This window comes from Rhododendron vialii, chromosome 11a (assembly GCF_030253575.1).
Source record: "Rhododendron vialii isolate Sample 1 chromosome 11a, ASM3025357v1".
Taxonomy (NCBI): Eukaryota; Viridiplantae; Streptophyta; class Magnoliopsida; order Ericales; family Ericaceae; genus Rhododendron; species Rhododendron vialii.
The window spans coordinates 29,201,263-29,214,433 of NC_080567.1; the positions used below are offsets into that span (position 1 = coordinate 29,201,263).

The window sequence follows — 13,171 nt, forward strand, 5'->3', positions numbered from 1 at the left end:
AAACCTCAAAATGGAGAACAAATGTGACATGTTAGACGGAGATTTTGTAATTTATTCTCATTTTTTACACTTTATGCTGGTATAATTTAGGAGGGACCCATCATACTTTTTAGACCTTTGGATCTCCTAATATGGAAACCCTACTCTCATTTTGAAGTCAAAATCTCTAAACTATGATGGGTTTATTCCTAGATTCTCTCATAAAGTATAAAAGATGCGAATAAATTATAAAATCTCACCTCAATATGTCATATTCATTCTCCATTTTTAAATTTTAGAGATGAGTTGGAGATGCTATCAGCGGGCCTTCCCATTCCACATACGCAGTAGTTGATAGTACCACGAATTACGCGTCTATGGTTAGATTCCAAACAAAGCCTAAGGCAGAGCAGGCCTCCCCTCGTTCCCTTCCACATACGCACATACTGGTTGATAGTACCACGTATTTACGCGTCTATCATTCAAGTGTACCGAGAAAGAGAAACAAGATAGAAAATCGAGATTTATTCATGGTAATTGCTTTAAACAACACATTTTACTTGCAGTGGTCGTGTCGGCTTCGACCAGGCAAAGACCAGCGTTTCATCTCCTCCCTCTCTCTCTCTCTCTCTCTCTCTCTCTCTCTCATCTACTTCACGACACGTAACTTTACCTTTCCCAAACCCTAACTGCTTCGACCGATCTGGCCATGTCTCAGCAACCTCCGAAGCTCTCTGCTGCCACAGAAATGGCGGATTCTCCCAAGCTCACAATCACGGGACCAATCACTTCGCCGTATTAGGTAACTGCTCTGGTTATTGTCGTTTTCATTTCCGTTCCATTTTCGCTTTATAGCTGATTATACGCTGCTTCGATTCCATCTCTCTTCTGTTTCAATTGGTGCTTTGACTCCTTTCCACCTCTTGATATTACTTTTCATCTTTGTGTTTGTGTATGTGTTTATGTATTTTTTTTTTTGGATCGGAAGTATATTTGAGCTACTTGCTTCTAATTCCCTAAAATCGAGCATATAGCCACCTTTGTGTTATTATCAGTGTTGATTCAGAGCCGGCCCTGAGCTAAAGCTCGAGGCGCGGCTGCTCTAGGGGCCTCCTTACTTGGTAATAAGTCCAACAAAAAAGGGGCCATATTTGATCTTTGGTTTAGGCCCTCGAAAAGTCAGGCCTGGCTCTGGTGTTGATCTCGATTCTCCTATGCAAGTTTTGAGCAATGTTGGTCGAGTTTCTCTCTGCTCTTTTCACGGTATTGATGAAGACATCTTTGAAATCTCCGTTTCTCTCTCTAGCTTCCACACTGCATTTCAAACGCCTTACACCTGTACTTGTATATCGTTCTACTTGTGATTTTAAGCATGTGTGTGTGTGTGCGCGCACGCTTATGTGTATCTGAATGTGTACATAGGGTTACATATACAGATGGACTGAGATAGATCGATATGTTACTGCATCCAGTGACGAGGCATAATTACTGGTCACGCATCTAAGCTTGTGATTTTAATTTTGTAGGAATTTTTTTTGCCGAGTTTTAAGCGTAAAGGAGGTTCAGAGCGTATCATCCGACGCGTGAACGTTCATGCTTTTAGGGTGATCTATCTTTGGACGCTGCGGTTAAAGTACCAGAAAAGCCAAGCTTCTTTTTTGCTGCATTTAAGGCAAGAAAGTGAAGAGTAATCGTCATTATCTTTGTAACGAGGTCTTTAATTAGCTGCCTAGGAAGCCATCCACTTATTACTGATCTTCCTGATTACTACATCTTCGGAGATTTTATTCGTTACGTGTTTAGTAGTTGGCTGAGTCGCTGCATCCTTCACCACTACGACAGTCGCTGCATCCTTCACCACTACGACAGCCACTATTATTGCAGAAGCAGCTTTTCTTAGTTTGCGAATATCTCATAGAAATTTTGATAGCTCTGGCCTCTGAGGATATTGGGGAAATCTTCTCATGGAACGTGTGGCCGGGGATATCTCTGGAGGGTCGCGCCTAACAGGTATGGTATACTGGTGATTATATTCAATTTTCTCTACCCCATAATATTGGTTCACTAGTTCATTTTGAGTTCTCAAATTCTATTCTCTATGAAGAGTTGAACTAAAAAGTGTTTAGATTTTCACAAATTATCCCTTATATATACTTTTCAAGTAGAGAATACGAGGCGATGTTAGAAATCAAGTAAACTTTCTGAGTAGGCTAGTAGGCTTGCATTAATTGCTCGTCCACTTAAACTGTTGTCCAGTACTAAACATTTCTTAATTGCTTATTTTGTGTCTGAATCAATTTGCAAAACAATTTAGAGACAAAATAAGCAAATAAGTAATGTTTACCAACCTCTTTAAAAAGTTGGAATACCCATAGTGGACTAGCAATATGGACTGGGGAGTAATATTGGCCGTAGTTCAAGATCCTTGGATAGGTGGAACATTCAATATTCCACATGGGTAGTGGTTGCCTACAATAGACATATTCTTCAATGACTTCTATGTTGTTTGCCTACCAATTCGGGTACTCAGTATTCTGATGTGTTCGCATACAATGGAAGCAACACTTTAAAAATATAAGTACGACACATGCGAGCCAAGTTGGATCCCTTTTTGAGTTTAATAAAAGTTCCATGTCTTAGAAGAATTCCAAGATTTATAAGTTTCAGTTCCTTAAATTTATGAGCGAAAAGGAATTATGAGCTCAATACTGTAAGATTGAATCAAATACTTAGTGTTAGATAGAAATTATCCATTTGCCACTAGAGCACCCTTGAGATTGTTTGTATTTTATATTCTTTGCCCTCTTATGTTCTTTGAAGTTCTCTCTCCTTCGTTTTTAAATGTTAGGGACTGCAAGGGATGCTCTATACACGGAACTGTGGCATGCCTGTGCTGGACCCCTTGTTACTCTTCCTCGTGAAGGAGAGCGGGCTTATTACTTTCCTGAAGGCCACATGGAACAGGTGTGATTGTCTGTGTACAGTGACAAATATGCCAATTTATGGTTGTTTGTGAATTTTATTGCAATCATAGGAATTAAGTTTTCCTTGTAGTGGTGGGTAGTCTTACTGTGCTTTGCCTCTTTTCATGTTTCCTCTTTCTTGATTTATTCTGATATATATGAGCAATATTTGTGTGTAGAGAGGCACTGACAGAGTTTGGTTAATTAGCAGGATTATCTAATGTAATTTTTTTCTTAGCTCTGTTGTGACGTTGTATTCTTATCTTCTTGTTTTCTCTTAGAGTTCTTGCTGTTTCTGCATATTAGTGATGTGGGTACTTTGTGTAATAGAGTTTACTTATTCAACATTCCCAAGATTGAGTGGAACCCATTGACACACACTCTACACCCCATATCCATAGCCTTCCCTGTTTCCATGCGAGTTGGTTTCACCTTCTGTATGTACTGACTTACTGTTGTTCTTCTTACAGCTCAAAGCATCAACCCATCAAGGATTGGATCAACAACTCCCTTCATTCAATCTTCCAGCGAAAATACTTTGCAAAGTAATGTATGTTCAGCTGCGGGTATGTATTATCATTATCATGCACATATTTGTGACTAAATTTCTCTTTTATCTTTTTCTGGGCCATACCATAAATTTTGGGTACTTTCTTTAGGGTTCACTTAGTAATTATCAACTTGGGTTGTAGGCTGACCCGGAAACAGATGAAGTTTATGCGCAGATAACTCTTTTACCTGAAGCAGATGTGAGTTCTCTCCCCCATTATCGGTTGTAAAATTGGCAATTATTTTGGTTGATTTTTCTTATGTGAATGCGTCATAAGCTTACATGTGCAGTATTCACCGTAACTGCTTACAGACTTGCAATATACTGTTATTTCTTTTCTATCGGTTTGATTCCTGTTATTTCCTTGTGTGGATCAGCAAACCGAGGTCACCAGCCCAGATTCACCTCTTCCGGAACCTCAAAGTTGCAATGTCCATTCATTTTGCAAGACACTTACTGCGTCTGACACAAGCACACATGGTGGATTTTCTGTTCTTCGGAGGCATGCGGACGATTGCTTGCCTCCACTGGTAAGCTCTAAATTGCCTATTAAGTCTGCTTTTGTGGATTTTATGCATCGACTTCCACAAGAATCGCCATATTGTATTCCATCGTCGTCGTTGGTGCCTGGTGCTGACTTCCAGTTTCCTCTTTCAGGATATGTCCCAGCAGCCACCCTGGCAGGAACTGGTTGCAACTGATCTTCGTGGCAATGAATGGCACTTTCGTCACATATTTCGTGGTTAGCATTCTGTTACTTACTGCTTCATGGTGCGAGTAATTTCAATGGAGCTAAATACTCTATTACTGATAATGTAGGCAACCTGGTTCCGATTGCTTTTATTTTCTCTGCTCAGTGCACTATATGTCTGATTATTCATCCTCCATTTATTAAAGCTCCTAGGGTAGGCGGTTTTCTGTCTGCCTTTTTTTTGGAACCAAGTATGTTGATACTGGAGTCCGTTGCAAACTAAAAATTGTAGGTGGCTGTTTGAGATTGTGGTTGGTTAAGAGTTGTAATCAGTAATCAACCGTTTGAAACGGTGACTTCCTTTCAATGGCATTAGTGGTTTGTGGACATGCAGGCTCATGGTTCTTGGTCTGAGGGTAACCTCTCTGTTATCAACTCACATGCTTAACAACAACAAAAAAGAAATCCTCTCTTCTTTTCTTTTCTTTTTTTTATAGATGTTTGGATCGCTAATTGGAATGTTGCTGCAAACTGAATTGATCTGCTTGACTTTATTGGTTCTCTACGGTACATTGTTCTTTCTCATTTGGGGATATGATTTTGTTATCAAAAGGACATTGTCATGGCACATCAACAACACAAAAGTACTTGTTAGTCGAGATTTCAGGATTTTGGTGCTTGGTAGTTGGCAGTAATTATTAACGTGTTCTGAGTTTTGGTGACCTTTGTTTTTTCTGTTTTATATTGATTGGTAGAAATAAACCAAACATGTCGCTTTCAGGACAACCCAGGCGCCACTTACTCACAACTGGCTGGAGTGTCTTTGTTAGTGCGAAGAAATTAATTGCTGGTGATGCTTTTATTTTTCTGAGGCAAGTGTTCTTATGCGCAACGTATTAAACATGTTTGGTTTTGTTTATCTTGTCAAATGAAAGATTCTAATGGATTTTACTTAAATATTCAAGTAGGGGTGAGAATGGGGAGCTGCGAGTAGGAGTAAGGAAGCTCATGAGACAACCAAACAACATGCCGTCTTCTGTTATATCCACTCACAGCATGCATATCGGGCTTCTTGCTACTGCATCTCATGCTATATCCACTGGGACCCTGTTTTCTGTCTTCTATTGGCCAAGGTTCTCTTACATCTTTGCTCAGAGAGAGATGTTTTTGTACTGCTTTGGTGATAATTCTAGTTGTTTTTGTCTGATTGGTATTTACTTTCAATCTGTCAATTGTTGTATGAGTTTTTGTATCTCAAGTAAGCAGGGAGCCGCGTAAAGAGAGTTATGTCTTCTTGTTACTGTTGTGAGTCTAGAGATAAATGTTGGATATTTTCGTTGACGGATTCATACTTCCTATTGGTGTCAGCTTTCTAATAGTGTCTCTTTTGAGAAACTAAGTGTTAATTTTAGGTATGTTAAATTTGGAATGCTTAGATTTTCAGATTTTTACTGTATATTATACTGCATTTCTTGTTTGACAGTGCCGGCGTTTTTGCTTTACTCATATGTTTTAATAATTCATATAGCATATGAAGGTTTAGTTATGTTCTCCTTTGAGTTTCTTTTCCCTTGTATCCACAACTTTTGCTGGTGATGTATGGATTTCCTTTCATAGACTAACCAAAGCAAGTCTTTTGCTAAATTTCCTTTTTAGAAAAATAACGATTTTATTGAATTTTTGTGGCAGAACAAGTCGCTCCGAGTTCGTTGTTAGTGTCAACAGGTACCTTGAAGCCCGAAGTCACAAGCTATCTGTAGGGATGAGGTTCAAGATGAGGTTTGAGGGCGAGGAAGTACCTGAAAGAAGGTATTATGCGTAGCTGGCCTATGATTTGTCAAAATTAGGAACTTTGAAACATTTACCAATGGTTGTGGTACATACTAATGCAGATTCAGCGGAACAATCGTTGGTGTTGGAGAAAGCCCATCATCTAGATGGCCCAATTCTGAATGGAGATCATTGAAGGTTAATATGTTTCTTCTTTCGAGCTCGCCATTGGGTTTGGATTTACTGTGACTTCTACTTTAATGACCATTTACATGCTTCTATGTATGAGAGGCCGAGAGCACAATCTTTGATTTTGTGAATGCTTTTTGCATTTAGTTAACAGGGAAGCATGTGTAGTTTCTAGGTAGTTGCTTTGAACTGAGGCAGCACCCCACCACTTTTTGGGGGATTTTGTCTCAATTTATTTGCAGTTTGTGCATATGTTAGCTTTTCATTTGTACATCTCAAGTTGAGCATGCTCGCGTACCTATTTTCAGGTTCAATGGGATGAACCTTCATCAATTTTACGTCCAGAAAGAGTTTCACCATGGGAATTAGAGCCACTAGTAGCAGCATCTCCGCCGAGCTTGCAACCTCTGCAGAGGAAACGGGCTCGACCTCCAGTTTTGCCCTCACCAACTCCAGATCTTTCTGTATTAGGTATGGCAGTGTTTGTCAAGTACTCGATATGTTCCGTATTATTGGTTCTTTCCTTTTTGGGATGAAAGTGGGGGCAGTTTTTTTTATATTTGTATTTGAATTCGATTACATTAATTGCATGGCCCCTTAAGAGGTTGGGATTGCTTCCCAAAAAAGGAGCAAGACTTGTGGGTCAGAGGGAGTACCTCTCTACTGGAGTTCTACTTTGTGTTTATTTTTAATGAATTTTGTTTATGTTGAATATCTTCCATTAGGCATGTGGAAGGCCCCGGTTGAGTCTCCCTCAGCTTTCTCATATTGTGAGTTGCAAAATGGAAGGGATCTCTATCCTTCGCCCAAATTTTCCTTGGTTACAAAGGCCAGCTCTCACGGCTACAGCGAGAACAATTCTCTGGCCCCAGTTTCCTGCAAGCCAATGTATTGTTCTAGTAACCAAATTGATCCCAGGACAGACTCTTTTCCCCCTGTTGTTAACAAGGAATCCAGTGAAAAGAGACAGGGCACTACAAACGGTTACAGGCTCTTTGGGATTGAGCTCCTTGACAATTCTGCTGCTGAACAAACTATACCTGTGATCACAGCATCGGGTGCAGTGGCTGAGCAGCGGCCAGTTCCCTCTTTGGACGCGGAATCCGATGGGCATTCGGAACCTTCGAATATTAATAGATCTGATTTCCCTTCTGTGAGTTGTGAACCTGAGAAATCGTCATGCCTGATATTGCCCCAGGAGTCGCAAAGCAGACAAATTCGGAGCTGCACTAAGGTACTTTGGCCTTCATTCTCAACATATCATAAGAGAAAAGGGAACTGAATTTCATATTGATTAGTCTAGAGCAGAAGGAAATGGAAACTTTGAATTTGTTCTATATTAATTTGACATTGTTAGAAACTTAATGTTTTGAAGCAGCACTGATACGTCAATATTCTTTATGTATTGATATACTAATGTTATTTGTCTTGGTACCTGTTTTGTTGCCTAATTTGACATAAATAATTTCTTTTTTGTTATATGAGGGAATAATATCTGCGTACTATTAATTCAACGTATTCCAATGTGTCCATGACTTAACTTTTGGGAAAGCGACATGTCTGTATCTGTGCAAAGAGTAAAGTAGTTTGAACATAATTTTGCAACTTGAGAACCAGTTGTCTCCTTGTTGACTAAATTCCTTTTGGTCTCTAATTTCGAAGTGGAAGCAGAATGCTTCCTTGGAATGGGAATGTTTTGATAGAATGTATATATTTCTTATCAGGTACACATGCAAGGAATTGCTGTTGGGCGGGCTGTAGATTTGACACGTTTGGATAGTTACGAGGATTTGATGTTTAAATTGGAGGAAATGTTTGAGATTGAAGGCGAACTTTGCGGATTAGCAAAGAAATGGAAAGTTGTCTATACAGACGATGAAGATGACATGATGATGGTTGGGGATGATCCATGGCAGTTAAGTGACAAACCTTAATCTCCTTTTATATGCCTTTAGAACGTTTATGCCATTTCGGTCTCTCGGAGGGAATGTTCCTGGACTCCTATTATTCGGTAGCATTATGCCCACACTATACAATTGGTTTATGGTTGTGTTCTGGTTCTTTAGTTTTGCTGGAATTCTAATCTGAAGTAGAGCATTAGGTGAAGTACGAATATACTTATTTGCTCATTGTGATCTTGTATTTTCATCGAAGCCGATCAAAATAGAAAAACATTGTTTGTTTCTCCTGCCAAATTTGGTAAAGGCTGAGTTGAAGTGTGAACAGAGTTTGAGTTGCACTTAGAAGAGTTCGGTTCTAGTGTAAGAACTGTTTTCGCATCAGATGTATAAGAACTTTTTTTTCAAATCCGGAAGGGCAAGAGCTGGGGTAACTCGTTGGAGTACTACACCCTGTTTGCTGAAAAACTGTAAGGCGTCATGAGGTTGCAAGTGACCTCAGAATCATTTTGAGAACCGCAGCAGTGTTGAATTAGAGATTAGTTGCAAGTGACCTCAGAATCATTTTGAGAACTGCAGCAGTGTTGAATTAGAGATTAGAAATTTGTTTCATTTTCTATGCATTTGTATATTAGAGAACGGAATTCGTATATTTGACAGATTTGCTGTGATGCTTGAAATGAAACACTGGTTTCTAATTATATCAGAAATGCAGATCCTCACTTTTCAATGACTTTAACGGTTCTTATCTCTATCGTCTTGGTTATTTTCAGTGAGTTCTGCAGCATGGTGAGGAAGATCTTTATCTACACAAACGAGGAAGTAAATAAGCTATCACCCAAGGTTAAACTTCCTGTCAGTGAGGAGGTCAAACCATGTGAGTCGGCTTCGGATGCTGCGGCTGCCACTGAAGACCGTTCATCAGACGTGGGGCCCTGCCACTAATGTACTACCACCCATGCACTATGAGGAAAAAAGCTCCAGGAAAGAAATGTAAACAAGAAAAAGAAAACAAAAAACCGGATGGATGTGGGAGAAAGACCTTGATAATGTTCGTTGATTTTGTATTTTAGCCGGGGAGTGATGCTGCCCGCGGAAACTAGCCCATGCTGGGAAGGCCGGTTCGTCTAAGCCCTGATGCAATAAAGACACTGGTGAGACAAAAAAGAAAGGGAGGTATAGTCCACTGGGTTTTGCCTTACCAGATAAGGATATGTTTGCATTATTGTTGTTTGTTGTTTTGTCTAATGGAATCTCGTAGTGCTGTGGTGGCTTGTTTGGGCCCTCATCAGATGGGGTAAGAAAAAAAGTTTGTCTGCTCTTTGCTACCTCTTGAGCTAAAGACACTGAGTAGTAGGAGAAATGCCCTATTTTTACTTTGTTCATTTTTTGTCAAGATGTTTAATATACGCACGGACTATGGATTATTGTCATCTGTACATAAATATATGGGCTCTGAATTTCCTTCCGTTGCCTCCTGCAATTTTTTCCGAAAAGAAAGCCAAGAACATTATACGTACGATACAATCGTTTGTCTACTGCATACAAGTGTTTTTGGCGGTAGAAGTTGGGAAGCAGGGTGGCGGATCTCACAATGCTTTGGAAATCAGAACTTGTGAATGATTCAGTCTGCATTTTTATTTTTATTTTGGGTTCTTCTCAAGTTTTGTTCAAGTTAGTTAGGGGAATGATTTTGACGCTCCTCTTCTTAGACTAATATTGAGACAAGAGGTTGTCCAAGATTAGAAAAGTTCAAAATTTTGTTTAAGCTTTGCTTGATTATCTTCTGGACCAAGCTTAAATTAGCTTTAACCGTGAGATCCCGATGTGTCTTAACTGTGTTTTGACCAAGTAAACAGGCCCTAAAACTAGGTCAAGTTTTGCTCGTTCATACACAATTGTGGATTTACCCTTTTCTCGGTCTTGGGAAATCTTTTTTACCCCTTCCTGGTAGCGGAGGTAACTTTAAAATTCTCAGACTAGTGTAATTTCCTTCACAAATATAATTTTACTTGTTTAGAGTGGCCGGGAAGCCGAATGAAAGGGTTGCAAAAAAAATGGGCACCGCTATTCGCAGCCTTTTATTTTCTTTCATAGCCTACTACATTTCAGTAAATGGTTGTTGCAAATTATACATAACATTTCGGTAAATAGTTGTTAAAAACAAGATTATATTTCGATAACTACCTGTCGAAAATATGTTCAACTTTCGGTAAACAATTGCCGAACATGCATTTTCGGTAAATAGCTGTTGAAAAAAATATTATATTTTGGTAATTGGATGTTAAAAATATATCTCAATTTCGATAATTAACTGTCGAGTATAATTGGAAATTTTTAACGAGTTATGGGAGAAAATAAAGAGCTGCAAATAGTAGCGCCCAAAAAAATGACCAAGGCACCCCACATTTAAAAAAAATGGCAAATTTTCGTAGTCGTCCCTCTAGTTTTACGGTTGCCTCCATTTCGTCCCTCTAGTTTCAATTGTCTCAATTTCATCCCTGTAGTTTGTTTTACGTTCCAAATTGGTAAAATCGTTAAAACAGTTAATGAAACTAACGGAAAAAATATGATTAAAAAATTAAGTGTTCCAATTTTCAATCCGGTTGAAGAGGTGCGAATTTATTTTTCTGATCATTTTATCTTAAATGGTCATAATGGATTTTTGGCTCTAAGGCCTTTCAATGAGCACTCTAAGAGAGCCCTGAAACTAAATAACGAGTCTTCAGGTGTTCGTTAAAAGACCTTGGAGCCAAAAATTTATTATGACCATTTAGGATAAAATGATCAAAAAAATAAGATCTTCGCACCGGTTCAATCGAATTGAAAATTAGAGCACTTAATTTTTTAATCATATTTTTTCCGTTAGTTTCATTAACGGTGTTAACGATTTTACCAATTTGGAACGTAAAACAAACTACAGGGACGAAATTGAGACAATTGAAACTAGATGGATGAAATTGAGACTACCGTAAAACTAGAGGGACGACTACGAAAATCTGCCCTTAAAAAAAAGTGGGGAAAAAAGTACCCACATTTAGCAATGATAAACGAGCCAAACTAGTAGTTGATGAAGCTTGATTTGATAAACTTAATGAGCTTTAAAAATATGTTCAAGTTTAGTTTGTCTTTTAGACGAGCCGATCTAAAACGAGTTTTAATCAAGCCAAACACGAGACAATCTCAAATGACTTGAATTTTTATACATAATAAGCTGAACAAGCAGAGTAGTAGTTTGTTCAAGCTTGGTTTGAAATATTAATGAATTTTAAAAATATTTTCAAGCTTGGTTTGTTCCAATCTTGAACAAGCTCTTGAAGAATGAACACAAGCTCAGACTCAAGTAACGAAACTTGGTTCGTTTCGCAACCCTACCTACTAGGGGTGTTATTCGGTCGGTTCGGTTCGGTTCGGGATGGTTTTGCCGGAAACCGATCAGGTTTGGAGTATAATTCTGGGACTGATCCTAACCAGTATTAATTTCGGTTTCGTTCGGGGTGAATTCGGAGAATTCGGTCCACCCTGAAATGGGCCTTAGTTGGGCCGTTTGGGCCATTTTCAAAACAATGGACTGTTGGGCCATTTTTCCACTCTTATTTGGGCCATTTCCAGCCATTTTGGGCCCATTTTTATAAGGGCCATTTGGAAGTGGATGGTGTAGATTAAAACACCAAATTGATTGACGATCAAGAATAAAACGATTTATATATATAATATGGTTCGGTCGGTTCGGTTCGGTCAGTATAGATTTCCAAAAAATCAAGACCGATCCGACCTAGGTTCAGTTCGGTCCACCCCGAACCACCAAAAAACGCCCCTGAACCGACTGAAGACCGAACCTATCGGTTTTTTCAGTCTTTTTTGGTCCAGCCGGGTTTGTAATAGCCCTACTACCTACATTCCTTTTTCATGTAGAGAGTCGGTGGAACCAAAAGGAAAGCCAACGGTCATGAGATTTGAAAATGCAAGGTCTTAATTTTCCAAACAAATGCCTTTTTTTCTCCCCTAGGATTCCCAGCTCCCTTGCTTTTTGCTTTTGAAAATACAAGTGTCGGCTGTCATATACTCCTTGTGTCATCTTCTTCTCTGAACTCAAACTGATACTTCATTTCCAACCATGAAGTTGGCAAAAGCCATCAAGAAGCTCAAGTTCTGGTCAAGAAAAAAGAAGAAAAACAAGTACTACATCAAAGAGCATAACCCTCCGCCGCCAACCTTCCACTACTATCACTCCTGGGTCCCGGTCCAGCCCTCGGCTCCGCCCTTGCCCCCGTGGTTGGACAACGAGCAGGACCAATATTCGCACTTTGGTCAAGATTCGGGCATGGCCAGCTCGAGTCGAGCTGAATTCAGTAGTACCCAAGAAGAAATAGCTCCCGATTTGAATTCGATGTACTCGATTTCAGCCTCCGATGTCGGCAATGACACATCTTATCAGCAGTACATGGTTTCAACTCCAGTTTATGGCGTTCCTGTTTTGCCTGCAGTTAGAAGAAGAGAAAAGGCAGCCGGATTTTTTGGGTGTTTTGTTGGCATTGGCAGGCATTTGATCCGCTGCTTTTTTCCATGTTTCCACGTAAGAGAGTGAACTGAGAAAGCATTGAGAAACCCAGATCTCTCTCTCTCTCTCTCTCTCTCTCTCTCTCTCTCTCTCTCCATATATATGCAAATACAGACCTTCGGAAAAGATAGCTCAGTGCACGAAGCTCTGACCATCGCGGGTCTTGGGACGTAGGGAAGGATCAATTTCAATGGTTTTTTTGGATGCAATAATAGTGTAAAGTTTGTGCATGCTGTAACATTGGAATGAGTTTGTTTTTTTCCCAGAATATTATGTAGATGTGTGAGCAATTAGGTAATTTTGGAAAGTTGTAGTATTTCATTGCCATTTTGCGGATCAGCAAGTGTCCTTTTCAGATCCTACAAGAGGTATAACAAGCTTGTCCCAATACCAGAACTCTACTCACAAGTCTCAAGCATCACAATATATTTCGAGAAGTCTGGAAAAAGTAGCATATACTCTCTCTCTCTCTCTCTCTCTCTCTCTGTAGAGAGAGATGCTTGTTCTTATTAACCCCATATATGAATGGTACGCAGTCGACAAAAGAAGTATGCATCAACTGCACAAATT

The 13,171-nt window shown here is 39.4% G+C and overlaps 2 protein-coding genes across 2 annotated transcripts; both read left to right on the forward strand.

The window, feature by feature from the left end:
- The first annotated feature begins 471 nt into the window (after positions 1-471).
- Positions 472-9,211, forward strand: LOC131306356 (auxin response factor 1). The gene is made up of 15 exons (XM_058332550.1): positions 472-781; positions 1,506-1,989; positions 2,828-2,943; positions 3,413-3,508; positions 3,635-3,691; positions 3,870-4,022; positions 4,150-4,234; positions 4,965-5,055; positions 5,152-5,316; positions 5,873-5,992; positions 6,076-6,151; positions 6,451-6,613; positions 6,868-7,376; positions 7,867-8,057; positions 8,814-9,211. Exons 2-15 carry the CDS (start codon positions 1,944-1,946, stop codon positions 8,983-8,985), a joined length of 2,040 nt encoding a protein of 679 aa, XP_058188533.1. The 5' UTR covers positions 472-781; positions 1,506-1,943; the 3' UTR covers positions 8,986-9,211.
- Positions 9,212-11,954: 2,743 nt separating this feature from the next.
- On the forward strand, positions 11,955-12,960 carry LOC131306357 (uncharacterized). Its single transcript, XM_058332551.1, has one exon. It carries the CDS (start codon positions 12,158-12,160, stop codon positions 12,626-12,628), a length of 471 nt encoding a protein of 156 aa, XP_058188534.1. The 5' UTR covers positions 11,955-12,157; the 3' UTR covers positions 12,629-12,960.
- The last annotated feature ends 211 nt before the right edge of the window (positions 12,961-13,171 follow it).